Source organism: Aplidium turbinatum, chromosome 4 (assembly GCF_918807975.1).
Source record: "Aplidium turbinatum chromosome 4, kaAplTurb1.1, whole genome shotgun sequence".
In the NCBI taxonomy this organism is placed as follows: Eukaryota; Metazoa; Chordata; class Ascidiacea; order Aplousobranchia; family Polyclinidae; genus Aplidium; species Aplidium turbinatum.
The window spans coordinates 5,338,442-5,366,092 of NC_137475.1; the positions used below are offsets into that span (position 1 = coordinate 5,338,442).

At 38.3% G+C, this 27,651-nt stretch overlaps 1 protein-coding gene across 1 annotated transcript; it reads right to left on the reverse strand.

Moving 5' to 3' along the window:
* Positions 1–1,130: 1,130 nt before the first annotated feature.
* On the reverse strand, positions 1,131–26,621 carry LOC145768853 (uncharacterized). The gene is made up of 21 exons (XM_082580458.1): positions 26,523–26,621; positions 25,853–26,139; positions 23,720–23,820; positions 21,765–21,935; positions 21,149–21,324; positions 19,497–19,669; positions 18,718–19,077; positions 16,545–17,931; positions 15,862–15,968; positions 14,999–15,141; positions 14,347–14,417; positions 10,135–10,238; positions 9,015–9,115; positions 8,087–8,257; positions 7,407–7,561; positions 6,493–6,662; positions 5,618–6,004; positions 4,023–5,100; positions 3,458–3,558; positions 2,076–2,212; positions 1,131–1,539 (listed from the first exon to the last, which is right to left on the reverse strand). The coding sequence occupies exons 1-21, from the start codon at positions 26,578–26,580 to the stop codon at positions 1,455–1,457; spliced, it is 5,523 nt and encodes a 1,840-aa protein (XP_082436584.1). The 5' UTR covers positions 26,581–26,621; the 3' UTR covers positions 1,131–1,454.
* Positions 26,622–27,651: the final 1,030 nt, after the last annotated feature.

Here is a 27,651-nt window from a genome sequence, read left to right on the forward strand (position 1 = left end):
TGTGCAATGTGCCTACATTAACAATTTGGAGCAGTTTAGAATTATTGGTCTATAACTTATTTTTTGAGGGGCAGAATCACCTTATAGTTTGGCGGAAACCATTGAAAATTGAAAAAAAAACAGGAAACTTTGTAGGTTACGAAATGTAATAAAAACAAGACGACGATGAGCCTCAAAGCAAAATATTTTTGTTTGAACCAACCGTCAAAGTTACGTTGTTCTCAGCGAAATGTCAGCCATTGTTTTTCAAAGCATTCAGAGTAGCCTGGGGAGATATTTAGTCAATCTTATTGCAGCACGCTGCAGAGCACAATTCTTCTGCCCAGCCTGGGGCCAGTAATTCCTATAAATCAGACCAACCCATGTTTTGTGGAGATATCTCCTTTGATAGCGCTGCGTGATTTTGTTTTGTCTCAAAATGATGGTATCAAAATCATTTTTGTTAAATTCGTGGTGATAAAATCGTCTAAGAAGTGTTTAACTTGGCTTCAGCCAACAATTGTTTATTGACTCGCTTTACATTATGACGTCATATCGGTGCGAGTTACGCTGTGGATTTGTCGGCCACAGTCATTGTGATTCAGATGTTGTTTATTGTGGGTGTGGCAATCTACAAGCTCATCTCTGATCACTAACAGTATTGTCAAGCTTACAACACAAGTTGTTATGATCGTCATAATAATATAGAACTATAATGCGTCAATCAATCGTTAAAGAAGATAGCTGAAAGCGTCGAACTTCAGCATCTATGATACTGGCTATTTTTTTAACCAGAACTTTTCAAGTTTCAAAATTTAAAGCTTATTTTGTGTATCGATTTCGGTACCGGTAGCAGATTTATTTCGGTAGTCAACAACGTGTCACATCTACGCTCACGTTTGTAACTTGAGCAGGATTTAAACTCAGGGTACGGAAAAACAAAAAATCAACAATATAGGTAGTTTTTATCAAGTTGCAAAGCAGATGCATATTTTGAGGAATCACTCATTGTCTCATTTTTTGGTTTGTTAACTTATGCACATGCAAGTCACCTCCCAACTGTTGTATCCGATACTTCATCTTGTATCATGGGTCAGTCCAACAATTGTTTGGTGGAAGGCTATCCCTTTGTCTTATTTTTCATTACTGTTTGGGTTTTGTACCAAAACAAAGTTTACTTTATTCAACAAAAATGCAAGCGTAATTTAAACTACAAAACTAGGAATAACAAATAAAAAGTGCATTGCATCAATCGAATGGTTCGGGCTTTGAGCACAATCAAAGGTGTTTCCAATGCAAAGAATAATATATTAATATTCAGTGTTAAGTGGACAACTCTCCAGCATGTTTTACTCAAAGTATCTAGCAACTTAGACTGGTTGCTAGAGGTAAAGTGGTCTAGGTTAAACTGTAGCTTTAGTCAGGAGTGAATCACACATGTTAAGTACATCAGACTATGATTGAGAGAGAAATCTTCAGCAATCTGAAAGGCCAATGCATTTCCTTTTGTAGAACATTATTGAAGATATTTCACAGGTTCCGTCTTGTTGCGGGATGCATCTGCAAACGCATAAAAATAAACGTTATTGTTCATTTTTGTATATGAGTGTTGCCAGATGGGGAAATATTTCTCTTTTTCTGGTTATCCTACTGTGAAAAAATAACACTGTTGATCTCGCAAATACAACTTACTTAAATACGTTTTTGTTCTTTTATTAATTCTTTGTATGATAATAATAGCTAGCTACGTCACAGATTGACACATTCTTCTGCAACAGAGCTGTATGTTGAGAAAAGTCTCCTCTTGTTGCACTGCGACAGAGAAGAAGATGGTTTATTGTTTGGAGCTCGGTGACACAAGAACATGCCATTGGGCCTGTCTTGTAACCCTACTTCAACATTAGGCCTAAAAATGTGATGAGGCTAACACCAATTCGTAAACGATTTAGTGTTTTTTACTTTGACCAGAGGGATTTTTGTTGATTTACTCCAAGGAGAAAGAATTTTAGTAGTGATACCTCAACTGCAGTGTTCAAGGGCACGTAGTTGGAAACTCGTCTTATATTTGCAGTTGGTAAAGATCATAGATTCGTTACCTAAATCTAAGCTGATTTCCATCACCGCATGTCGCCGTACACTGACTCCATTGGGTCCATGTTTGTTCAGGGGCGCAGGTGGGCCGTTGGCATGGTCGCTCTCTTCTATCAGAACCGATGCACTGCACTGCAGGGACCTGAAAAAGATTGATATGATATTATTAAAATAAGCAAGAAAAAAATAACTTTTGAATGCCGCTAAATCCACAGTAATGCTTGTTTGTAATAACAAGTAAATAACGAGAAGCATGTAGTTTTTTAAAAGTTGCTCCATCCAAGCTGCTCCATCCAAGATTTTTTTTTTAATTTTTTTTTCTTGGTAGCTTGGCAGGAAGAATTCTGTTGTGCCGTGTAACCACCATATTTTCTCTCCCCCCGAATTCCTGTAGTGGGCCCCTATGTTTAGTGATTGCTTTAAAAAATAGGACAAGAAAGAGTTAAGTCATCGCCACAAACTCTTTTAATGTTGGGAAAAATTTACATTCCTCATGTTAGCAAAGAGTAAACAACTCCAACATTTTTTAGAGAAAAAAAAGGTAAGTATACCGACTATGCAGTAGCGGATGCAGAAAATAGTTGGGGAAGAACCAGAGTTTTAACAAAGCAAAATTTGTAAGATAAACGGACTGTGCAAAACTTCATGTCTGACAAAGGAAGGTTGGATAGGAGGCGTGGGAGGCTTGCCTCTCAACCTATTTGATAGACATAATAAATGGAAGATTTGACGCTGCGTCCACTTCCAATATATGCAGTGCCATAGCGATAGGTTAGTGTTGACCAAGCTAAAAGGCTTAAATAAGATTACTAGACAAGCATTGCCATATGCTTGCTTCAATCTTGGTGATTTCATGCAAAACATTGACAGAGGGGAGTCACTCAGTTATACTTTCAGCTTGTCATTACTTTTGGTTAATAAATTTGTGTCAGAAGCAAATTGACATCCAGATTGTAGTTTGGGAAAAACTTCAGCTATTTATGAACCTAGTAGCACGGATTACTAGATATAGCAAAGTGTTTATGTGTGACAAAGGCTAAGTCGAATCTTTCACTTTTGGCAATTGTTGTTATCATATCTCACAAACTTGACGTAATAGGATAAATCTGAAGTCAGATTCGGATTCAGCACCGAAAATTGCTCTGTATCAGTTCTCAAAGTTTGTACCGCAAAAATGGTGTTGACCAGTCTTATCGAGCTTCTGTAACAGCTTATTTCTGCTTTAAACAGTCAAAACACATTGAACAGATTAGAACAAGTGACCCCCTAAACAGCTGTGCCCTCCCCGGCCGGAGGGAGGTCAAGACGGCCCTGCGCTGCACTACAGAAAGTGAAGTACTACAGTAGGGCCCTGCGCTGCACTACAGTAGGGCACTACAGTGCCTACCTTCTTATTAGAATCCAAGCAATCTCGACGAGACGTTTGGGTTCCATTTCCACAGGTGACGGAGCATTCGGTGTAGTTTGACCATGGTGACCACTTAAAACCTGTTTCATGACGACATCATTTAAATTGATGACTTTTTTTACGGAAAACAGAAAAAACAAATCAATTGGAAGGTTTTAATCACGTAGGTAGGCCTACATCATCCAAGCCAATAAAGTTTGCCACTTTTATATAGTTTAATGTCGACAGACGTTAAAACTCACAGCAGTAAATAGAAACAACTCACTCGTTCCATTGCACTAACTCGTACCAGAGTTGAGACTGCCAATGACATAGTGCTACCATTTCGATTATAAACGTGAAAACTTATTACAAATAGGCCCACCGGTATTGCAGCAGTCTTAATCTAAAAAAAAGCACCTAACGTTGCCAACAGACCATAATTGAAAGTGATGTAATAGCATGCTTCCATTACTGTTACAACTCTTGGATGTGTTTAGCGCAAAATCTTAAAATTATTAAAGAAAAGTAATAACCTATTAAAAGAACAACTTCTCAGTCTTACATGAAGGTTCAATACAAAGTTGTCTTTGATGCTCTTGAGGAGTGTCAAGCAAATCTGTGCAAAGCGAATCTTCCAAGACTGTATTGAGGCCAACAAGAGTACAAGTCCTTGACCTTTTTTTCAAAGCATTACCACATGACACAGGGCATGGTTCCCACTTCCCCCACTCGCCCCATCTTATTACGTTAGTGGGACATTGTGACGAACAGTTCTTGGTCTCAACAATATTGTTTGAGCAGCTGCCATTAACTTTGATCGTGTCGTTGAAGCAGGGCCGCACGCGCCGCTGTACACCTTCACCGCAAGATGCAGAGCATGCTTCCCATTCCTGCCACTCGCTTATTCTGATGCAGTCCGTAACGCGACACAATTTTCGACTTTGCGGACTACCAGTGCATTGGGTGTAGTTAGCTTTGATGTCATTTTCCAAGCAATCTCTAGTTCGTCTTTGAATTGCTGGTCGGTTGCAAGTTGCTGTGCATGCTGTAAAGTCTGACCAGGGTGCCCAAGATGAATTCGTACATAGTCCCGCATTGCAAACTTGTATCATGAGTCTGTCGTCACCACAAGAGTTTGAGACAGGTGCTGCCGAACGCGTGGTTTTGTCCACGCATTGTCGCACTTTAAGTTGCGTTCCAAATCCACAAGTTACCGAACAATCATTCCAATCTCCCCATTGTTCCCAAACAAAGGAACGAGGACCGGGTCCTTGTGGACAAAGATCAGCTATGTAGCAATCCTCCAACCTTTGTGACGAACCAACGCAATTGTTGTTTCCTCTGCAAGTTCGGTGCTGACTTCGCCTTCCCTGACCACAAGTCACGGAACATGCCGTCCACCCGCTCCATTGGGCCCAATCGCTATGTCCCGTTGGGCCATTGTTTACGTAGGGTGGCTGAGGATATCCTGGATATCCTGGTTGTTGAGGAGGACCTTGATTCACAAAAGGTTGCTGAGGAGGAAAAGGGTTTACATAGGGCTGCATTGAAGGGGTGGGGGGAACATACGGAGGAGGTGGTGGGGGGTTGGGTTGAACGTAGGGTTGTTGTATCGATGGGCCTTGGTTGAAATATGGAGACTGGGAATGAAAATCGGGACCACTTGGTTGCCCTGGCAATTGCGCAATCTGAAACTAAACTAAAATATTTATATTTACTTTTCACTTTCAATGTAAAATTGTAAAACATATTTCATAACTGCAATTAAAATAAAAAAAATAAAAAACAAAAAAAATACAGAACATACATTCTCAAGATTACTGAGGACATAATCACAGATGAGATAACCGTAAGTTTGGTTCGAAAGTGTCCTTAAAGAGATCTTCTGATGACCCTCAGACACAAAAAAGAGACACTGTTGCGATGCTGCACATCAGAAATACCTCCCTAACAAGCTAACGTTGTATGTAGTGGATACATGTGGAAGTAAGGGCATTAATATACCACATTATCTTGCTACGCAATGGAAACCATAAACATTGTCAAGTCACGAGTCAAGCCCAAAATCAACCTTTCGAATAAAAGGACTAAAGTTTACTCTTATCTTTCCGTAAAAAAAAACTACTTTCACGTTAATCAGTATCTTATTTGGCTTACTTTCTTTTTGTGGTAGCAAGCATGTCGTTCACAGCAACCAATTGCAAATGATGTCAAGTCTGGCAGCCCTGGAATAGGAGTAAACAGATACGGGCACTGTTGTGGGTATGCGAATCCTGAAAAGCCTGAAGGTTGATTTGTTTGAGACGCTAGAGCTGCTAGAAGGAATGAATTTGACGATATGTTGTTAACACCGCCTGACGTCGATTGTCCGAATGGAAAGAAAGGGTTGCCAACTGGTGGAGCGGGGCCAAACGTATTGGGCAGGGCTGCTGAGTAGTCGATGCAACATTGTGCTTGTGGGCACTGGAGGAGTGTTGACGCTGCATCCACTCCTTCTCCGGGATGCATGCATGGAAGCCTCCGATAGACATTGTTACCAATATTCTAAAGACACAGTTAGTTTTGTTTGATAATAATAATAACTTGTTTTATGTAGCGCTGTAATCATCGTTGACATGATTTGCTCTTGGCCCTTGCAAAACAGTCAGATTGCCAAGTATAGTTTTAGTTAGGCCTAGTACCAACTTAACCCACGCTTTTCTACCACAACGCGAATGAAAAAACGTTTTGCACTAAGCATGAACATGATTAAATCAATGTATTAGTCAAAGAATGACGGAGAGAGGTTATTCAACATATGAATGTGAGTACAATTGCTGCTGTAGCATATGAAAAATTGTAACATTTTCGCCTCCAGCTATTTTTGTCTTGTTGTTATTTGTACATAAGCATTCGTTGGATGCAGCAAACCCATCACAATTCACAATAGCCTACATATGGCAAAAGATGTTTGTAGCCTAATCTATCAAACAAATTTTCTTTATAGGCTATGATTCAAGGCATGATATAGTCAGGCATCCAAATTTTCTCACATTTTGGCTCTGACATTGTGCCTCAGCTTGGAATTGTGTGTTTAATTCAGGACGATAGTTGTTAGAATTGCTATTTTGATTGAATTGATTGAATGTGCTTGAGTAAACGCATTCACTTCTTGCGTTGTCATAACAACAATCCTTCAGTCGACACTCCCTTGGTGTTATACCTGCAAAGCATTCCGTTCGTTTTCAAATTATTATTTTTAGGTTGAAATTCAGTTTAGACGGAAAGCTTGTAGGCTAGGGTTCCTTTTTCGGCTCAAGATCACGCGGCGCTGGTTTGACTCTCGGGATGTGCGCTTGAACAAAGCATTTCAGGACTGCTATCTATTCAGTGGCACCTAATGAATGGAATAATTCCCTGGCAACAACACTTCAACAATCGGAAAACTTTACTCTGCCAATCTCGGTAACCGGCCCTGCGTCAAGAGCCTCTATAAGTATTCGAAACTACCAGAAATAACATATCAAGGCTTTGTCAGTCCGAGGCTAAAGATTCAAAACCAAACCAAAAACTTCTCTGTAAGAAGCCAGATGTCAAAACCCATCACTACACTATATCCTAAACAAGACGATTTAACAAAAATGTAAGCAGAAGTAATTCTTGCTACAATCGGCTACCGAGAAATATAGCTGATTGGATGGTCTAAATGGCTAGTGTGGAGGCTACTGCTAACCATAACGGTATACAGTAGAAGAAGAAGAAGAGAAGAAGAAGTTCTGCAAATAAAAGAACTTCTTCTACTGTACACTGTTATGGTTAGCAAATCGCAAATGTTCGTTGTACTAGATTACCAGAGAGTGCTCAGCCTTGTGCTGATAGCCAGGAAGAACGCTTTCTTTTTCACACTCCGAAAGCACATGTTTAATTTTACTAACATATTATGTGAAACAATGATGAAAGTCAATACCTTTCCAGCCACATACAAGATTGTTATTTTGATAAAACGGAAAACTTCCGGACGAACAAGATCCCTGCTGGAAGGTTCCAAATGAAGATGAAAATGCATCAGTCATCATGCCATGAAAGTAAGGATTCCAAGGCTGAACCAGCCTTACGAGTTGTCTTAAAATGAAAGTGAATAAAATGAAGCTACACTCTGCATATTGTTCATGGAGCCATGCTGCCAGAAGTCGACAAGGAGCATTATTTTTGTTGGCTGTGTAGCTGAGTAGTGAAAGCGTCTGCACAACATCCAAAAGGACTTTTTCAAAGTAGACAAAAATTTGATTGTGTTATGCTGTCTCTTTCACTTTATCTTAATCTTCAACTGCCAGGCATAAACCTGGACAGGAAAGAAAACCTTACCACAAACGATTCAACATTGGATCGCTTTGAAATAATGACACCCGTATTCTGATGAATCCGCTACGAATGAAGTTACCACTCAAAGGTTCATCTATAGCTTTTTTGTAGCGACGTAACGTAAGCGATTAGCTAAAACAATCGTTACCCGATGCTTTGAATACACCCCTAAGACGATACCACAAAGCACAATATTGTTTTTAGCATCACCAAAAAAAATTGTTTGTAAAGTAAAAAACTAACCTTAAAGTTTCAAATATAAGCAAATTGAACAAACTAGCTTACAAATATTGAACAGACGTTGCTCCATGGTAGCACACGGGAACGTCAGACATGTAGGATGCTCCAAACATTCGTTTATAAGCAAATAAGTGCTCATCGAAGCAGCAAGACGGATCCTGGTTACATTGTAAAGGGTTTGATTCTGACGAGGGATACTGGAGGCCGCATTTTGTTCTGAAACATCGAAAAGGAAATGAGAGTCTAGGAATACGATGAAGAGAGCTAAGATGTGATTGGAAGAGAGAAGAGTTGCCCTTGAAATGGATACAGCATTTGATAATTGGGAAAAGAAAAAGAGGTAGGCTAATCCAACGCAAAGACGAAAAACGCAAAAAAAGTCATGAACACGAGAAAAGATTTTAATGTATGAGGAAGTTATGGAAAGATATAGTGTAAGAAAACGTCCATTGTGGAAATTTATCTTGGAGTTGAAGTAAAACCTAAACGGAGGAAGAAGAAATGTTATGTTAAGCCCACTGCACATTTGTTCGTTTGAGCGAATGAAAATGCTGTAAAAAGAAAGTAGAAGAAATTGTAGAGACTGTGTACATTCACAGCGGAAACACCAGTTTTTGTTTTACAGTGGTTTAACATTTAAAGACGTTTTAGCTTTTGTTAAAGACGTTTTCATTTAAAGACTTGAACAAACAGAAAATATCATAAATTCAAAAAGTACGTCAATAAACGCATATCATTGTACTTTCAACATTTTGTGATCATCAACATGAACAGTAACAAACAAATTTACTTAAGGTGTTCAAGCCACTGTTCATGTAGCATTGAGTAGAACTCTAAACTGTATTTTAATGCTTTGTAACATTTAATTGAAAACATAAATAACTGTAAACACTAGTAGCCTAACAACAAAGTTATTCTAAAGTTGACACCACTTGATGGAAGGTTTATTTAGAGTCTTTTAGACCTAGCCTACCTGTGGCAAAAAGGGACTCTAACAGGACACTGCGGACGCTCCTGTTGGAAGATTGAAGCTATCGAAAAGTTCAAGTTTCGTGGTACAATGAAAGAGTTGCTCTACAAAAACAACATAATAGAAAATTCACAACTGTTTTTCATAATTTCTGTTGTCCTGTTTTTTTGCGTATGCTCGTGTTTTAAACCAGAACGTCTCAAACTTTTTTTTGGTGCAACCCCATTTAAGAAATTTATTTTTCTATGCAACCGCTTGTTAGACAGTTTACAGTGTTATCTACAGAATGTAAGTTCATTTTTAATTTGTTTGGCAACCCTAAAATTACAATTGCGACCCCATTTAGGGTCGTTACCCATAGTATAGAAAAACCTGTTTTATACTGTATGCCAGTGGTTCTCAAACTTTTAGTGATTTCGTACCACTTAGCAACTTTCACTAGCGCTGCGTACCACCCAGTAGCATAGCCAGGAATTTTGAAAGGAGAGGTTTGACTTTTCCGAAGGCAACACACAGCGGCGGGGGGTCTGGGAGACCTCCCCCAGAAAATTTTGAAAAATTACTTTGAATTTGGTGCCTTCTGAGAGCATTTTCAACAAAAGTGTGGCATAGCAAAGTACCACTTGGAAAGCTCCCGCGTACCACTAGTGGTACGCGTACCACAGTTTGAGAACCACTGCTGTATGCACTGCTTTTGTCGTGTGGCCAAAAAGAAGAATTACTGTTTGACAAAGATTGGAATGACGTTTTTGCTACAGCGAGTGAAAGTAGGGTAGTAATAAACGGAAATAAGCATTAAAACCAACCAAAGCCGGAAGATGGTAAAGAATTTCATCCGTTTTCAAGCAGCAATAAACACACCATACACCACAAGAGGAGAGAAAACGAAGTAGACACAATTTTCAACATGTCAGATTTATTCAAATTGTAACAGTGTGTCATACTGACAGTATTTTATTTGTAGGTAGTTATAATATAACGTTGCCCTAAATTAATCGATCGCAAGCAATTAGCGCAATTTGTTCATTTGGACTGTCACAGCAAAAACAACATGCTTTTGCTATAACATGATGTCTAGAAAAAAGGAAAAGCGGCAAAATGTGAAATTATAAAGTAAACTTACTGTTTGAGCAGCTCGAATAACTGGATTAAAGTTTTGTGGCTTTGGAACTCTTTGCAGATACGACAAAGTTCGAAAATACTCAGCTTGAATTGTTGCAGACGAAGCTAAAAAATCATTAATTAAATCTTAAATTAATCTTAACCAAAGATCAATTCACTGATATGTTGTTTCAATAAATTAGTTTCTCACACACTCGACAAGGGTTAGATGTGTATAACCGCAAACGTTCTATATGTTTACTTTGTTTTAATATAAAGATAAACGTCATGGTTTTGCCTGGTTTGCTTGTTTATAGTTCAACAAAGGAACGGCTCCATTAAAATCGTATTATTCGTATAATAGTGACAAACTAAGCAAGATATTGTTTCCTTAACATTACTAGTTAGAGGAAGACTGCTAAAATCTTTTGCACTTACCTTCAAACAACAAAAAACTTGCACTCAAAACCAGAAAGCAGAAATGCATTGTGTGTATGTATACCGTAGATCCTTTGATAAGAAATAAATAAGGACTGACTGTCAATAAGTATTTGTGACGATAGAGCAGAATTAAAAGTTTCAGTTACGCACTTCAGCTATTTGAAGTTATCTCAACCCGGTAGCTCCCAACCGTTAACACCGTAGTTATAATTGTAGTTGTAATCGTTAGTTGTAATGATAACACCACATCGTAGGTGTGAATAATCTACATGGAATAGTACTGTTGTGTTAATGTAATTCTGAAGTCACTGTTAATTTAACAAAGTCTGACTACTAATTTTTCAAGTAACATCCAGCTTCGGTGATCGGGCATGCGTTAGTGGTTCAAATCCCCTACAAGTATCCGAAACTGTGAGGATTAAACTCTCAAAAACGCTTTTTCAGTTTAAAGGTAAAAATTCCCACGATCAATCAGCCCTGACCATGTCATTCGTGCTGTCCTTGACATGATGTGTCTCACAAACAGCTAAAGTTGTATTAATAAGCTCATCAGCAAAATTATTAAACTCTAAATGTTACAATCTCTTTATGTAATGTTCCTGATTTCTTTCATCTCTACCTTGTTTGGATTACATCCTAGCTGTGGTTCTATGTTTGCCTTAATTTTTTTTATTACCTAAAGCATGGTGTACCACATTCAGCTTTCCTTGCTCACCACAAGCGTATACGCATAGATCGGCTTAACTCTGCGCGGTCACCACCAAGCAAGCTTGTGGCATGGTTGAGTGAATGAGGAATCCAAGTTCTTATTCCAACAAAACTATGATTCTTTTTTTTCAATAAGTTGCTTTTTTCGCCCGTGTCATTCGACATAAATGCCACAATATTCTACACACCGGTAATTGCCACATAAGCTACATGGAATAACACTTCAATTTTCCAAATTCAGTTATCCAGAAAATCGATTTGGTTCCTTCAACCTAGGAACAGACTGACTAGCGTCCCCGGAACTTTGGGCTTCGGTTTTTAGGCCATCTCAAAGCTGAATCCCTTATGTTGTCATAATTTTGCTATTGACAAAACCGAAACCAAAAAAGAACTCACCTTTCTCAGGTATAGCCAAGTTTACTCATAATACTCATAGACTTTAGTTAGGTGCAAATATGAAATAGCGTTTATAAGAAGTCTCTACAATTGGCAATTTTCAACGAATTCTAGTACTTCTTCTAGGCTGCGTGTTCTGTAAGAGATTGAATTCTTCGCAAGACTCATACGATAGCTTAGTTGGTTAGCACATGACTTCGTGAATGAAGAAGCTTCATGATAAAGCGGCGCTGGTTCGACTCTCGGGGTGAACGCTTGAGCAACGCATTCTAAGGACTGCTCTCCATTCAGCACCGCCTAATGAATGGAAAAACTTTTTGGCAACAACACTTCAACAACCGGACACATCTGTTAGTCTCGGTAACCGAGTCTGCGTCAAAAGCCTCTGCACCAGGGCTACTCAACTGGCGGACCGCGGTTCGAATCCGGTACACGTATGCGAAACTACCAGGAATAACCTTATCAAGGCTTTGTCAGTCCAAGGATAAAGATTATAAACCAATCAACCAATCACGTGAATTTTGGCAGTTCGCTGTACTTTTATTTCCTTGCACAAATGGCTCCACCACAAAAGGTGTTGTTTGGCACAGTGGTTTTCAAACTTTCATGTACTGTTGCCCCCTTACACAAATTTATACATTTAATGCAAAAAGACCTAAAGTTGCAAATAAATTTATTACAGTCAAAATCATAGTAAATTGTGTTTCTTTAATGAGATGGATGAGCTTGATGTTCTTCAATGAGCTTTTTGATATTTGGAGACATTTTGATCGGGTACAATCACAAATCACCCCGTTTGCTGATGGAAAGGCGATTTCTTTGCTTTGATGGCTGGTAGCGTTGACAGGGGAGTCCAGGATGTACCTTTGGACGAGGCTTGGGATGATTTTAGGGCCCTAAAGGTTTCCACGGGGCCCGGAAAGTTGAAGAAATCTAGTTTTCTTTGGATATAACGCGTTTCTCTAAAAAATGTCTTGACTTGGGGCCCAAAGATCTAATTGGTACCGGACCCAAATTATCCACTCTACGGTCCTGTTAATAACTATGACATCACGGCTGAAAACCCTTTATCTATCAAAATAAAACGTCAGAAATGAAAGAATTCATGATCTCATTGCGTTCCATGCAGCGTGTATTTAACAAGTTTCGCAATATTCCTAACTTGTCGAGAATCCGTTAAGGCTCTCACAGAGGCTTTTGCCTCTCCAAGGTGGAAATATCACCATTAACAATCACTGGTATAGCCAAAACATGGCAAAGTCTGTCCATTTTACATTGTTTTAACGTCTGTAGACATGGATTCAATCAAGATGGATAGTGCTAACTTGGTCTCTTCAGTCAGTGAAGATTTTGTTTCCGTTTGTGAACTAAACTTTCATTGAAGAGCGTTGGAAGGGAAGATTTCGCGTATCGATGTAAAAGTGCCTACCGGGTTTTGCCCACATTAAAATTATAGTTTATTCAGCCTACATCGCGAGTTTTGAAATTTTGAAACCTTTTAAAATCTATCTACTTGTATCAATAAGTTATATTTGCCTATCTTGTATCAATAAGTTATCTTTGCCTTATATTTGCCTAAATCTTCAAAAAGCATGTAGGCTGTCGTTCATCATAGTATACTCCACAACTGTAGCCAGAGGCAAACTGAGCATCAGCAAAGGGTTTCAAAGTTAAAAGCATTCTGGATGCTAAAATTCTGAATAAAAAGTTTTCAAATTAATTTTATTGCGCGGTGGGCAATCATTAACGTTGTAATTAGCCTTGAGAATAAACGCTTAAATGAGATTTTTAAGCAACAAGCAGACAGTCAGTACAAAAACTACCTCTCAAAAATAAATGAAAATATACCTGATGTTGTATTTTACTAAACAGGATAAAATTGTTAAGGATTTGTTTGGATAACGGGCCTTAAACTTTTCAAACCAAACCTTAACTATTTTTTCAGACAGCCTTTTGTAGCCTCCATTCTTTCTTAAAATGCTTTGAAAACCAAGCTGTGCCTCCCTCCAACAAACTTATTTTATCTGGAAATTTATCTATCTGACGGAACGGAAACGTTGTGATTGTTCTAGTGCTTTTGAGCCAGGAAATATACTCAACCTTTCACCGTGGTTGTAATTTTTAATAGAAAAAAATTATGAACCCACAAAAATTACTTGGCTAGTATTCAAAAGCTTAGTTGAGAAGAAGCGATCTTCCTGGCGTCAACACTACCTCACCACTCATTATAGAACAGTGAGCATTGTGTTTCGCTAACCACATCGGTGGAGCCTCCTCACTAGTCATCAAGACTTTTCCCAAAAACACGTGTTTCGCCCATGAGCCCAGCTTCATGGGCAAAACAAGTGTCCATCGTTGTCAATTCTTGCCACACTCGACTGCCGAGAAACACTCATAAGCTTATGCATTTAAAAGTCATGGAAAATGTTAAAAGCTTATATCTCGAAGTATTTTATTTTGCGCTTTATAAACTAACACAACATGCAGGCTACATCAACTTTGGTGATGCATTTTGTCAAAACAATTAAACTGACGTCATAAAGCGAGCACAAATATTTCACAATCACGAGCAAAAAATACGAAAGTTATAAATGTCTTTCCTAACAACCAGCAACTGTTGCTATGTAACGTACTCCACAAAACGCACTCCATAATCTATATAGAATGAACAGGGAGGATTCCAATTAACAAGATCCCGGGGGGCAATTTCTGTATTCATACTCGGGGTTGACACATTCCTGGGATCCAGTGATGCGACATCTATTAAACAAAAATGTTAAACAAACACTAATTAACAAAAACAAAGACTTTATTGTTGATAAAACGCTACCAATCACTAGGCTACAGTTATTCAGGCGATGTTTTTGTTTTCAGACGGGAAAAAATAACTTACTTCACGGGTCGCAATTTGGAAACTCTTGATTTGCAAAATAGAAAAAAAAAATTGTTTTCTTACTCCGATCTTGCACTATAATTTTGGTAGTACTTTTTTAAACTAAAAGCAAACAAAATTAAACAATGATACGACATTTAGCTTGATATAAACAATAACAAAAATTGCCAATATTTTCGGCCATGAATTTAGCCCTTAACAAGCTTTTGAAAAAACTGATTTATGAAAAAGGATAGAGAAGAATATTTGTTTTCTCGGCTTTGTTTGCTTATGGTGTTAAATTCTCTCTTTCCAAAAAAAAAAACGGATTATTGAGTGATAATTTTTGAAACATAACAACTGAAGTTTGTGGTTATGTTCAAGTATCTTCTAAAAATGTTTACACGAAAAGCAACACATGAATGAGGTTGGACGAGAAGCGAACAATTATAAAGAACTATTGACTCACCTGACTCTTTCAAATGTTCCAGCAGGGCAAGAACAAACAGTTGTATATTGGGACCAGGCAGACCACTGTATGCAAGTGTTAGTCCTTGGGTTGCAAGGGATTGTTTCTGTGTCTCTTCCTGGGCAAAGATTTGATGCGACTTGCTGATGGTACAAAAAACAAAAAAACAAATAATTATTATGTAATCCCAAAAGTAAGCTACATTTTTGTGAGCAATCGGTTAAATAAAACGTGCAAATGCAGTAGTTTTCCTACAAGAGTATATTTTCTGTAGGTAAAATGTGCATACTTTATATGAGTTACAAGCTCCGTTAAAGATTATAAAATCTAAATTCCTTAGCCAAGGTAAAAAGTAACGATTTTGATGATCAAACACTTTCAGGGCAAGTATGCTATCGTTGTCAAACTAAACGTATAGATGCTGCCATGATAATTCTTCCAAGTTTGTAAAACGAGTTCTTTTGGTCTTGTGAGTGAGAGAAAGGCGAATAATCACGACTTGTAACCATGCTATTTAAAGTAGTAAAACCAGTTTGGTAAAACCGCAAAAACAAATCCTTTGCAAGAAGCTTTATCATGTCCACCGGTAATTTTAATTGCAAGCAAGCTGCGAAAGAATAAAAAGTCCAGGTTTTAACGGTATGCTGACAGCGTGGAAGATAATACTTTCTCTTCAAAAAAAACCAAGGAATTCAGATGTGTGACACTGGATAGCATTGTTTATTTAACAAAAAAAAAAAAGATTTTGCTTTACTTTTTCAGCGTAAGGCAGAAACTAACAATCCAGGTCCTTTATAACGTAATTCACACTTTCACTTATACTTTTCTACATGAACAATGGAATGGTTGACGCATGCACACACCTGAGAAGTGTTCTCTCTCGTGCACCGTCGAGATCGTCGACTGTTACCGCCCGTGCATCGAGAACAAGGAGTCCAGGCTGTCCAGACGTATTGGTCACTCTGGCCACCTGCGGTTATGTTACACAAGGTCAAGCTAAAAAGAATATTACACAATAAATGCAAATCTTTGTCAGAGTTTCATGGGTTTCCCAAAGTTTTCCATTGACACAGTGGCAGAACGCCCAAACCAAAACAACTTCAGCACTGACATCGAGGATTTGTTTTTTGGCACAAATATTGATGTTAGCGGGAAATTTTATTTTCGAACTGATAAAGCTTCTTTGAGAGCTCAATCTTGGCGGTTCCCATACTTGAACAGGACTTGAACCAGATTGACGCAGGTCAAGCAAATGAGATTGTAAAATTGTGTGTTTGGGTGAGAAAATCAATTGTCATATCTGTAGCTAACTCGGTTACATAATTGGAAAGTAATCAATAATACAGATATAGAACATAAAGTTAATGAACTTAACCACTCAGCATTGAATGAATGGATTTAGAACTTTCAACCTTGAGTGTAGCACTTCCATGAGGCTGTGCCATAAGTGTCTACGTTGCAAAGCAGTAAAAACAACCCATATCTATGGTGAATGCAGCATGATATAACAGCAAAGTTAAGGATTCACTATTGCAATTATACTTACATGGGTTGTTATTACATGCTTGGTCTTGGCTTGCACCGGCGTTAGGTCCATAAGCGCATATACAAAGCGAATTGTCGATTGGCGAATCGGCTCTCCCTCGATAAAGACATAATCTTTCTCTCGTTCTTTGTCCTCTTCCACAGGTTTGGCTGCATCCAGTCCAATCTATCCACTCCGCCCAAGATACCCACGGTTCTGGAGGTGGAGGAACACATGTGCCCCCTGAACATGCGTTCCGCTGCACAGGTTCAGTATTCCCACCACAATTGCTGTTAGCCACAGGATCGTTGGTTCTCGTATCACGGCAATATCGACTACGTTGTCTTGTACAAGCGCTCATGCAGGGAGTGTAAGGAGACCAGTCTGTGTAAGCATAGCATGAAATGTCTTGACAATTCCTCTGCTGTGAAGCTATTCCTGGACAGTTATTTGCAGGGGTCCCATTTGGCCTCTCACACCTTCGAGTACGGGTCTGAACACGAGGTCCTGAGCATGGACCAGTGCAGTCGCCATATGGGCCCCAACGGGTCCATCGACTTGGGCATGGGGGACCTTGGCAAGTACGTCTTGAAGTGTTAGATCCTGGACAATTACTTCCTCCCGCTCCGTTCCTTCTTTGACAACGCCTTGTTCTTGTCTGTTGACCATTTCTGCCACAAGGAGCATTGCACGCTCCATATGGAGACCAGACTGACCATGACGCTGGACAAGGTCCACCTGTGCATGGAACCCGATCTTGTCTGCTTCCTGGACAACTGTTAGCAAACCCACCAGAGTCAGTGCGACATTCTCTTCTCCTTAATTGAAAACCGCTCTCTTCGCAACGAGCATCACAAGGGCCTGATAAAGCCCAAGGGGTCCATGATGCAGGGCAAGGCGGTCCTTGGCAGGATACTCTTTCTTCTCTGCGGCCCCGACACCCACTTGCGGGCGCCCCATTTCGTCTGCATTGTCGTCGCCGAAGCACAACGCCGCTTTGGCCACAAGGGGCGTTGCAAGGACCAACCGGCCGCCAAGGGGTCCATTCGGCCGGGCAAAGGGGCTGGCAGGGAACAGTTTCTTGATCACGACCGGGACAATTTCGCTGACCGCCTGGGCATCCACATTGACGGGTGCGTGTCTGACGGCCTTGTCCGCCACATGGGCCGGCACATTGAGAATATTGGCTCCAGTTGTTCCAGTTACAGCATTGTGGCGTTGTGCAACTTTCTGATTCGGAGGCGGTACCTTGACAAGCGTTAGAAGGAAAGTTTCCGGAACCTAAACAACGGCGTTGTCTTGTTCTTCGACCATTACATGGAGGACCAGTACAAGGCCCAAATGGCCCCCAATTTGCCCAATTGGCCCGTTGAAAGGGAGGAAACCCACCTCCACCTCCACCTCCAGACTATAAAAGACAAAACAACAAATTATAAATAAAAAGTAAAAATGACATAAAAACACTAAAATTAGCAAACAAAACAAGAAAAATACTAAAAATAAAAACAAAATAAAAAATAACTCAAAATACAAAAACAAAAACGTTTTTCAAACTACCTTCATGTTAAACTCCACATCACCATCGAAAGCATAAAAAACTTATAAAAATATCTTTGGTGTTTCATTAAATCTTATTACATAGATTGAATAAAATAAAAGGTTCAAAAAATAAATATTGTATACAGTAAGCTCTTTAACCAATGATTTAACAGTCGGCGAGATACCACAATTGATAAATTACAGTATGTACATTGTGTATAAAAACGTTACGTACCCTGTAAGAATATCAATCACTAATTATGCAAAAAGAAGAATGTTTAGCTTTTGAAATATTTTAAAAGTGTTTGGTTATTCAAAATCGAAGTAAAAAAACATATTTTTTTGCATCTATGACGCAAGTGATTTTTCAGCGATTGCGAAAGACATTTCAAATACTTTTGAAAAGCCTTCAAAATTTTTGGAAATGATGTGAATATAAATTTGTTTCTACTACAACAAAGTAACCGAAATAGCCTATTTATTTTATGAAAATTTTATGTTTTTCTTCAAGCTCAGCGTTTTTTTGCTTATCAAGTTCAGCAAAAAATATCAATTTTTTAAATTAACGTTTGCAACCCAAGGTCTTCTGCATGTTTTTGTTAGTATTCTGTTAATTAATGTAAGAGAATAAATACTGGTAGCAACATTTACTCACTCCTCTCTTTAGGTGGTAGCAAGGCTGCTGTTTACAGCAGTTCAATACCGATCCAGTTAAATCCGGAAATCCCGGAAGAGGCAAAAAGAAGTAGGGGCAATAGAAGCTGGCGATTGAGGTTCGATCAATAGACGGAAGGAATGGTGATAAAAGGAAAGCAGGATTAAGTTGCAATTGATTTGCGGAAAAGCCTCCACTGATTGCGGACAAATCCGCAACCTGGGGAAACAAGGCCAGGAAATTCGGGCAACATTGACCTCGAGGACATCCAAACACAAAAGCTTGCAAATTGTCTAACGATACGTTGCATCTGCAAGGGAGTCGTCGGAATATGTTTGGTGTAAAAGCCGCAGGCCGATTCTAAAAATCAAAGAATAATAATTGAGAAATGCTTTGATGGAGAACCAAATCTGCCACCATCTGCAATACCAAACGAGTACTAGCGAGGCTGATTTTCAGCATACTAAAAAGCTGCATGATTTTTGCATGATAAGAAAGTAGTATGCTGATTCTACTAGAAAACATTATGTTAGTCAAAAGTATGTTAAAATGTTATAAAATTCAACCAAACACCAAGAAATCGTATTTCAACTAAATCCAGAAATGACATAACTTTATGTTTATGTTTATTAATTCATTCTATTTTGGCCGCAGCTTCAGATGAAAAGGAATCTAATTCTATCTGCTTATATTTTAAAGAAAATAATGAAATTTTTAATCTTATTTAGCTTGTGTGATTTTGTTTGCTTAATTATTACAAATTATAATTGCAAACTTACTGAATCACAGGTTAAGTCGTCATAAGGCTGGGGTACCAACTCGGGATAAAATTCTCTATTCCCAGAAGAAGATGGTAAACCGAAGAAATTATTCCCTTGACTTGGATAATTGCATTCATTTGTGTCATCGTTATAACAGCAACCCTTCAAATGACATTGCAGTCTGGTTATACCTGCAAATACACGTCTTTTTACAATGTGATTTGTTATCTAAATATCTGTATTGTGACAATGCGTCTATCGTCAAAATTTCGAAGTGACAGTAAAACACAGTTGTGAAAGAGTTCCAAGAAAAGCGTTTTGTTATCGCTCTTTGCACCAGCACAGCCCAAACTTGATGTACGGCACAGCTGTAAATATCACTCCTGTAAACGTCTTCAAATCAGTTTACGCTTTGTAGCCTGCAACAAGCTGTTCGGATAAAACTGGTTCGCTTTTTTGTAATAATTTTAAGATACGGTTTGAGCTAACCCAAACCTGTTAAACCTCACAACTGGCATGTAGGGTATAGCAAAAATAATGCGCTTCGATCACTACAGTATATTGGTGCAGCTTGCACGCTAACTACATGCCTATAAGACACCCCAACTTGTCTTGTGTTTAGTAGACAATTGTAGCAAAATTTTACAGTGACTTCTTCTTTTCAGTTTGTGCAGTCTTGCAGTTGCCTTTTTTCAAATGATTAATTCTTTTCTTGCAATAAACTAAACGTAACAACCTAATCCCCGATAAATAGCGATGGTCAAGAATTCAAGGTCTATTGCAGCTGGTGCTTCGTCACGGCGAGCTGGTGCTGGGATTCAGTAGCGTTGGCAGGGTGACCCAAAGAATATTTTGGATCTGGGCCAGAGATGAATTTAGAGGCCCGTAACCTTTCCAAGGGGGCCGGGGTGTACAAACCACCGGGGTTTCTTTGGATATGGTGCTTTTCTCTTAGAAGTGTCTTAATTTGGGGGCAGGGAATCTCATTGGTACCGTGCCCGAATTTTCCTCTCAACGGCCATCCTGGGGTCACTCATGACAAAAGATAGACGGCCGGTTCGGGTTCGCTATGGAAGTAGCGGTTTGCAGCACTTGCTTTTGAACCACAGCTTCCTAGTCAAGTGCAATGATGTCATTGCAACAAGCAACGCAATGCTTGGGGAGAAGTCATACGATAAATAGCATGGTGGGTTATTAACACAACAAGAGTATTTCTACTCTATGCCAAAAGCAATAAAAACAGAGAGAATTTAAGTAAATGCAACCACTGTTATCAATGCACCATTAGCCGTGTATATGTGTGCAAGAAAAGCTGCAAGTAGAATAATACGCAATTAAAACTGCTATAAAGACATAGGCTTAATGCAACAGCAATAAATCGGAGTACAGAATGCGCTGTTTAAGAATGGTCGCCACATTCTTGCTACCTAGTTTAGAAAAATAAACTAAAAAACTATATTTTTCTTGTGTCTGCAATATTGTTACAGCATTGGTTCTTTTAAGCTCATATGCAATGTTTATTGTTCAATGTTTTTACAACTAGCCTTCAGCACACAACGAAATTCGCCAATGCTAATACCTGAAGGCACTTGCGAAAAAGTGTTAACACAGCAAAACGCCACTAAAGCCGATATCACTATCTTAAATGTATAAATAGACTTCATATTTACCTTCCCATCCGCATTTAGGAGTCTGTAAGAAGACGATCCCCCCTAACAAATTGGTGAGTGCGCACGTAGCCTGGATTTGGAAATTCACAATTGTGTTGTCAAATAGAGTTTCAAATAATTGAATGGCTATTGGCTGAAAGAAAGGATTCCAAGGCTGAATAAAGCCAGCTGCTGTTCTAAAAGGGAATAAAGCGTAGACTAATGAGTAACTTCGATCTTATGTTTGGCTATTTTTAGTTTGTTATATAATTTACATTTTATAACTTTAAAATTATTGTAATACGGTAATATACATAAGTGATACAATGTTTCTTAAAACAACAACCAGATTAAGTTTTTTTGGATCTAAAATGATGAAACTGTAATGTTAGTAGTGTGGTGGTACAAAATACAAAACTAGTGCAATGCTATGAACAACGTGTCCCAGACAGCAAAATCCGTCATTTTTATATTGATTCAACGTCTGCAGACGTTGAATTCACGCGCTTATTTGTAACTTTAAATTAATCTGAAAACAATTGAAATGGGTGTTAGTGCTGTTAAACTTTTTTTTTCTGACAAAATAAATCATTATATTCTGAAATATCAATCACAAAGTTACATGCTACATTGCTACCTGTACTGTGATGACGTAGGCCCGTAATAACACACGGGAGCTCCTCCCATAAAGTTTCGTCCAAAAACTGCTTTGTACAGAAACAAGTCTTTGTCAAAACAGCATTGCGGGTCTTGCAAGCACACAAGTGGATCGGATTCCGCGGTTGGATTTTCACGATTGCAAAATGATCTAAAGAACATAAGTTTTTATAGAGTTAATAAATCTTATTAACTCTATATTGCTCGGGTGGTGCTGATTCGACACCGATCGCTATAAACTTGCTGTAGTTGCTTAATACAGTCCATGACACGTGCAGCTAATGCGTAGACTGGTAAATGTTTGTTTCAAATGCTCAAGACACATGTGTGTGTGACCATGCGCAGACACCGCTGATTATAATTTTTAAAAACCACTGGAGAGTAGTGATTTTCACATTTTTACTATATTACTCTTTGTAGATTTCGTAGTGCGTTCTAGTGCCACCTGACGTTACGAAATCTCACAACTATGCATTAACCGTTTCTGTGGCTCGGTAGCTATCGCATCTCTGAATCGATGGGCATAGGTTCAACACTCTATTGGGTAAAATTAAAAGACTTTTTAAAAGCAGTACTGAATCTTTTTTCCTGTTTGGTGCTCAGCAAAGAAATGGATTCGGGTAATAATGTTCCCGGCTGCGCCTCTACACGGTTGCGCTGACACTATTTGTTTTGTAAAGCGCTGAGAGCAGCGCAGATCTGTGATGCATACAGAGCTATCTTGTTTATAACACACATTATTGTTTTGAAAATAAGGCTACATACGTTTTTTTTTTGGAAAATATGTTCTACTTTTTGTTGGGCCGCTATTCTCGTTAGCCGCGGGCTCGATACCCTGTCGGGTCATAGCCTACCGAAGAAAAGTTTTAAAAAGGGCATACTGAGTCTTATTTCTGCTTGACGCTCAACAAAGGAATGGATTTATAATAATACTGTACATAAGCTCGGCTGCGCTTCTATAAAAACTTTTTATAAAAATCTTCTTTTGACAACCAATGATCCCAAAAAATGCACAGTGTGATAATTTTTTTTTTTTAAAGTATAGCGTATCGCATTAAAATTGACAAATGCAAGTTTATTAGGCTACATTTAAATTGAAAGAACATGAATTTATCGATTTAGTGTGGAACTGTCTACTTCTTTTTTATCGGTAAATTAATTGTATCAATTGATTAGACTGTAGATTCACCAATTAGACTTTAAAGAACAACATATTTCATCATGTGAGGCCTACTCATCATAATAGCTTTTGTGCATTGGAAGAAATGAATGAATAAAAGAATTAGGCATACAAATAAAAACAATTAGGACAAGCAACAAAGAAGGTTGACTGTTAACATGGTCACCACAGGGACCGCATAGTCCTCATCCTCATCATTGGTAGCACGTGAAGTTGGGTGGTTCATTGGTACCATTTGCTGAGCATGCGACCACACTTCTGACTTATTGAACTAAGTCAAAACTGCAGCAAACTAATTTATAATAAGTTATGCAGCAGCTATAATTTAACACTTTCTTTTGCAGTTTTTTGTAATAATAAATAAAAACAGTTGTGGCTTGAAAAAATGTATAAAACGATAAGAAATAGTGTATAAAACGAACATAACAAATAAAACAAATAAAAAACAAAAAAAACGTAAAAAACGAAAAAAACGACTAAAAAAACGTTTTTAACCATTCCTAGTCTTGCTATCTGAAGGCCGTATGCGTTGTGATGTCTACGTGAAGACTTGTGTGTGAAATACACAGCAGACCTTACTTGTAAAGCACTCAGTGTTTGCACAGATCAGACAAGTTGAAAGTTACTTTGGCTTAATCAAGACAAAAAATATACTGTTCGATACGCTTCTCTAAAAAATCGATCCTTAATACATCTTCAAGAGAAGGATGCAATCGTAAAAGCGCGTTATTTCGTTCTGCTGTGGTATTTTTTACCTGTGACAGAAAGGAGTCTTCACTGCACATTCTGGGAAGTCGATAAGCAAGCCCAAGAAATTACGTTGCGCAATTCTTGCATTGACTTCACCGATACTTCGCTGGAAAATAAAGTGTTACAAAGTTACATTGACACGTCACTAAAAGCCTTTGCAAACATAAAGGATCAACACTGAACAAACAAAATATGGCAAGGTCATACAGCACTGGTTCAACTCTCGGTGTGTGCACTAAAATCACTCAAAGGTTTTTGTTTAGCAGCACCCAGTGGAAATGTAAACCCCGGCAACCAGACGTGTGTCGGGGATTCGGCCTTCAAATTCTGCAAGTACGCGAAGCTGCCAGGATTTAGCTTCAAAAGAGACTGTTTCAGTCTGAAATTAAATGTTTTTAACTAATCAGAGCTAAATTGGAGTTTTGTGGCCGTACAAACTCAGGTAACAAAACTTAGAATATGAAAGTTTAGAATCTAACTTCATTGGTTGAATAAACCAACAGTGGACAACTTAGCAATGAAGCAAACCCGCCGATTAAGCAGATTAATTTTCTCATTAATCTTTTTGTTTCCTTACGCACCGTAATCCGCTGATTAAAACTTTCCTATTCGTGATTAATCGACAAATTTTGCGCAAACTGATCCTAGGTTAACTAATTAGTCGATTACTTTAATCGGCCGTTGCTGGTACATTCCTTAAAGTTTCGTGAAACATACTGAACATCTAACTGCAAGCAGTAGGCCTAGTACTGATTCGTTCATTTGAGTGTCATCAGTACAGCGTTTTGATCAACCAAGCATATCGAATATGTAATATTTCAAAATTCAAATAAATAAGCACATCGAATAGGCTATGTTAAACTTGAGATGCTTCAAAGGCTACGCTGCAGTGTAAAAAAGTTTGAAGTTTTAACTTATGGTATAACATGATTGGCCGGCAAGGAACCAAACACCCTAAACTTTTTTTTAAGACTGCATGCATGGGCAAGGAAAATACGAAATCTAGAAAGTTTTAATATCTTTTTAAACACTCAAAGTTTGTCATTGTCATTCATTCATCCAGTACAGCCACTGATACAAAATGATACAAAAGAAGCTACAGCGCACATCAGTTTGTCTGAAACGAAAAGTTAAAAGTGTTCACTTAGGAATGTTTTATTGAGCTGTTTCTTTACTTTAACTTCTTTCTGCATTTTTATTTCTTTTAATCTTAGTTCTAACCTAAACTCTAGAGTCTAGATAACCGGTCTATTGGTCTCGTTGGCACCAAATGCTGACACTGAAAAAGAATGTCACAGAAGGAAAACCATAGCTTTTTAAAAAGAAATATTCTTTCAAAACAAAGAAATAACTACACGTTTTTTTTATTACAGTTTTACGTTACAAAACAAAATTGAAAAAATAATTTTTGAGCCTTTCATGCTGTGTTGCAAGCCAATGACGTATTTTGACAAGACAAGACAAAAAGCCCGCAACATTGTTTCGGTTGCCTGTTTGCAAACGTGGCGGATTTTATAAAATTTAATTTATCCGGATGTTTTTCTATAAAGTGGCTTTATCACCAAAAGAGTAACTAAGAAAACAGGTTGGGCATGTGGGTAAGATAAATGATTACCACTAAAAAATTGAACCTTAAAATTGTTTTTTAAGTATGTTTTGCGTCGCAGATAAAACATTTGCACCCAAAAGTATAGCAGAAAAAAAACATGTTAGCACTTTTTTCTTCTTAATGAAAATTTATCACTGGGATGATCTCGGTCAAACACAAAATGTGAAAACTCTTTACTTTGATTTGGTTTGGTTTTGGTTTGGTTTTGAATCTTTATCCTCGGACTGACAAAGCCCTGATAGGTTTATTCCTGGTAATTTCGCATATTTGTAGAGGCTCTTGACGCAGGGGTCTGTTACCGAGATTGACAGAGTGAAGTTTTCTGATTGTTGAAGTGTTGTTGCCAGGGAATTATTCCATTCACTAGGTGCCGCTGAATAGAGAGCAGTCCTGAAATGCGTTGCTCAAGCGCACACCCAGAGAGTCGAGCCAGCCCGCGTGATCTTGAGCCGGGCGCATAACCACTGAGCTATCGGGCCGTACTTGCACATTACTGTTACCATTAAAAATAGTAAAAAAAAATTTTTACCCCAGAAACCAGTCCTCTCTGTTCCAAGTTTCCAGCTGTTTGGGTGAAAACGCGGGCTGTTTCTTCCCCCGATGGTGGAGGTGGGCCTCGAAAGCTGCGTTCAGCCGTTCGTAAAGCTTCCATAGTTTGTGATGACCGTAAAGCGTCAGAGCTGATATAGCATCTCCTTTCGGTTTCATCCCAACAACATCTGTCGTTGTCCTCACAAAGTCTTCGCCCTTCGCCTAATTCCCCGCAGAGTATCCTAGTTTGTGCTGGCACGTTGCAATCCCTTTGACTGACGGCAGCTACGAAAAAAATACACAATTTCAACTGCAGTAATGAAAAATAGCACAAAGCGGGAGGGGGAGGGAAATACAGAATATAGATCGAATTAAAACTTGTAAAATTATTCAAAAGTTTAAAATAGTTTTAACCGCTATTACTATAAATAAAATAGTCTGCAGATTTAAAAAAAAATAAAGCTAGACGATACAGTATATGCATTAAAAAGATTAAGAAGATTCACTGCATATTTCTGAAAAGAAAAACAATAATAGTAAAACTTGGGTTAGTTTCAGACTAAAGTGAAAGCCTTCAGACTGTAGTCATGCGATGTGAAGACTAAAAGAAAGATATTGCATGAAAAAGAGGAAAATAAAATAACTATATTTCATTAAAACTTACTCACGTTTCAAAAAGGAACATACTAGAAGAACCAAGCACAAGGTTGCCAATCTAAGCAACATATTTTCTATTTAGATATTGCCTAACCTGAAAAGCATAGCCTACTTAGTTGCATTCGTGCAATACTTCTAGTTATTTTTATTATGACGTCTCAATTAACGTCGCTTGTCGTGTAGTAAGAAAAGCAATTTATTAGATCTTAATCTTGTCCTCTGTTACCATCTTAATGCAGCACTAACATCATAAACAGGATCTTATGATAATCTGTCTGATCTGTAAATTATCAGCTGCTTTGCTTAAAAAGTGAACAAATATGAATCTATTTTTTTTTGCGAGGGAAACGTATAAGATTTGCAGAAATATTTTAAGTTTAAAAGAATGAGATTAGAACTTAATCGTGATGTGCTCAAGGCCACAAATTTGGTTTAAAAGTATTTAACCTATCCAGAAAATCATTTCCCTTTTTGCATTGATTCAACGTTTATAGACCTTAAATCAGGGTAAAAAGCACATGATATACTGGCTGAAAACCTCCAATATTCGTAAAAATGACCTGGAACATTGAGCGAGCAACTCAGCTGCGCGAGGTCTGAAAGCTCTCGATGCATGGTTCGAATCTTGCTGTGCTTACTTTTTTATAGCTCACTTGTAATCGTCATAATTACATCAGAGCTTACAACTGTTTTTTTTTTCACGAAGCAAGTTAGATGTCTTACGTTACTTTCTTTCACTATTGCTAAATTCGTCCACAAACGTTGAATTAATTTGTTACAAATGTTGATATGTCTAGTTTGCCGGAGTTTTAGTTTTTGCGTTTATCGGTTTAGAGTACAGCCCTGGAAAGAACAAGTTTAGCAATTGAATACTCCTCAGACTTTTGCTGGATAAACTATTTATTATTTATCACATATAATTTGCCAAGTTTCGATTAAAATTGTTTTGAAATTCCTGTTTCCTATCATTGCCTGTGAGGTCAGAGCTTCGGGAAAGTTTAAGCTTTCTCCTTTTTGTGACTCTCTCAATACAACTGAAGTTTTTTTGGTGGATCTCTGTCAAACGAAGCAAGAAGATCTTATTATATGGCCGTGGTGTACCCCCAGGCTAGTATTTTTATTCCTGGTGCTTTTCAATCA

Excerpts from the sequence above, each read along its gene's own strand:
- LOC145768853 (XM_082580458.1), bottom strand. The coding sequence starts at position 26,580 with ATGTTGCTTAGATTGGCAACCTTGTGCTTGGTTCTTCTAGTATGTTCC. Across the intron at positions 14,418-14,998 it reads GGAACATTTGAAAGAGTCAG|ATGTCGCATCACTGGATCCC; the intron begins GTGAGTCAATAG and ends TTTGTTTAATAG. Across the intron at positions 6,663-7,406 it reads TCTTGTATGTGGCTGGAAAG|GTATAACACCAAGGGAGTGT; the intron begins GTATTGACTTTC and ends AATGCTTTGCAG.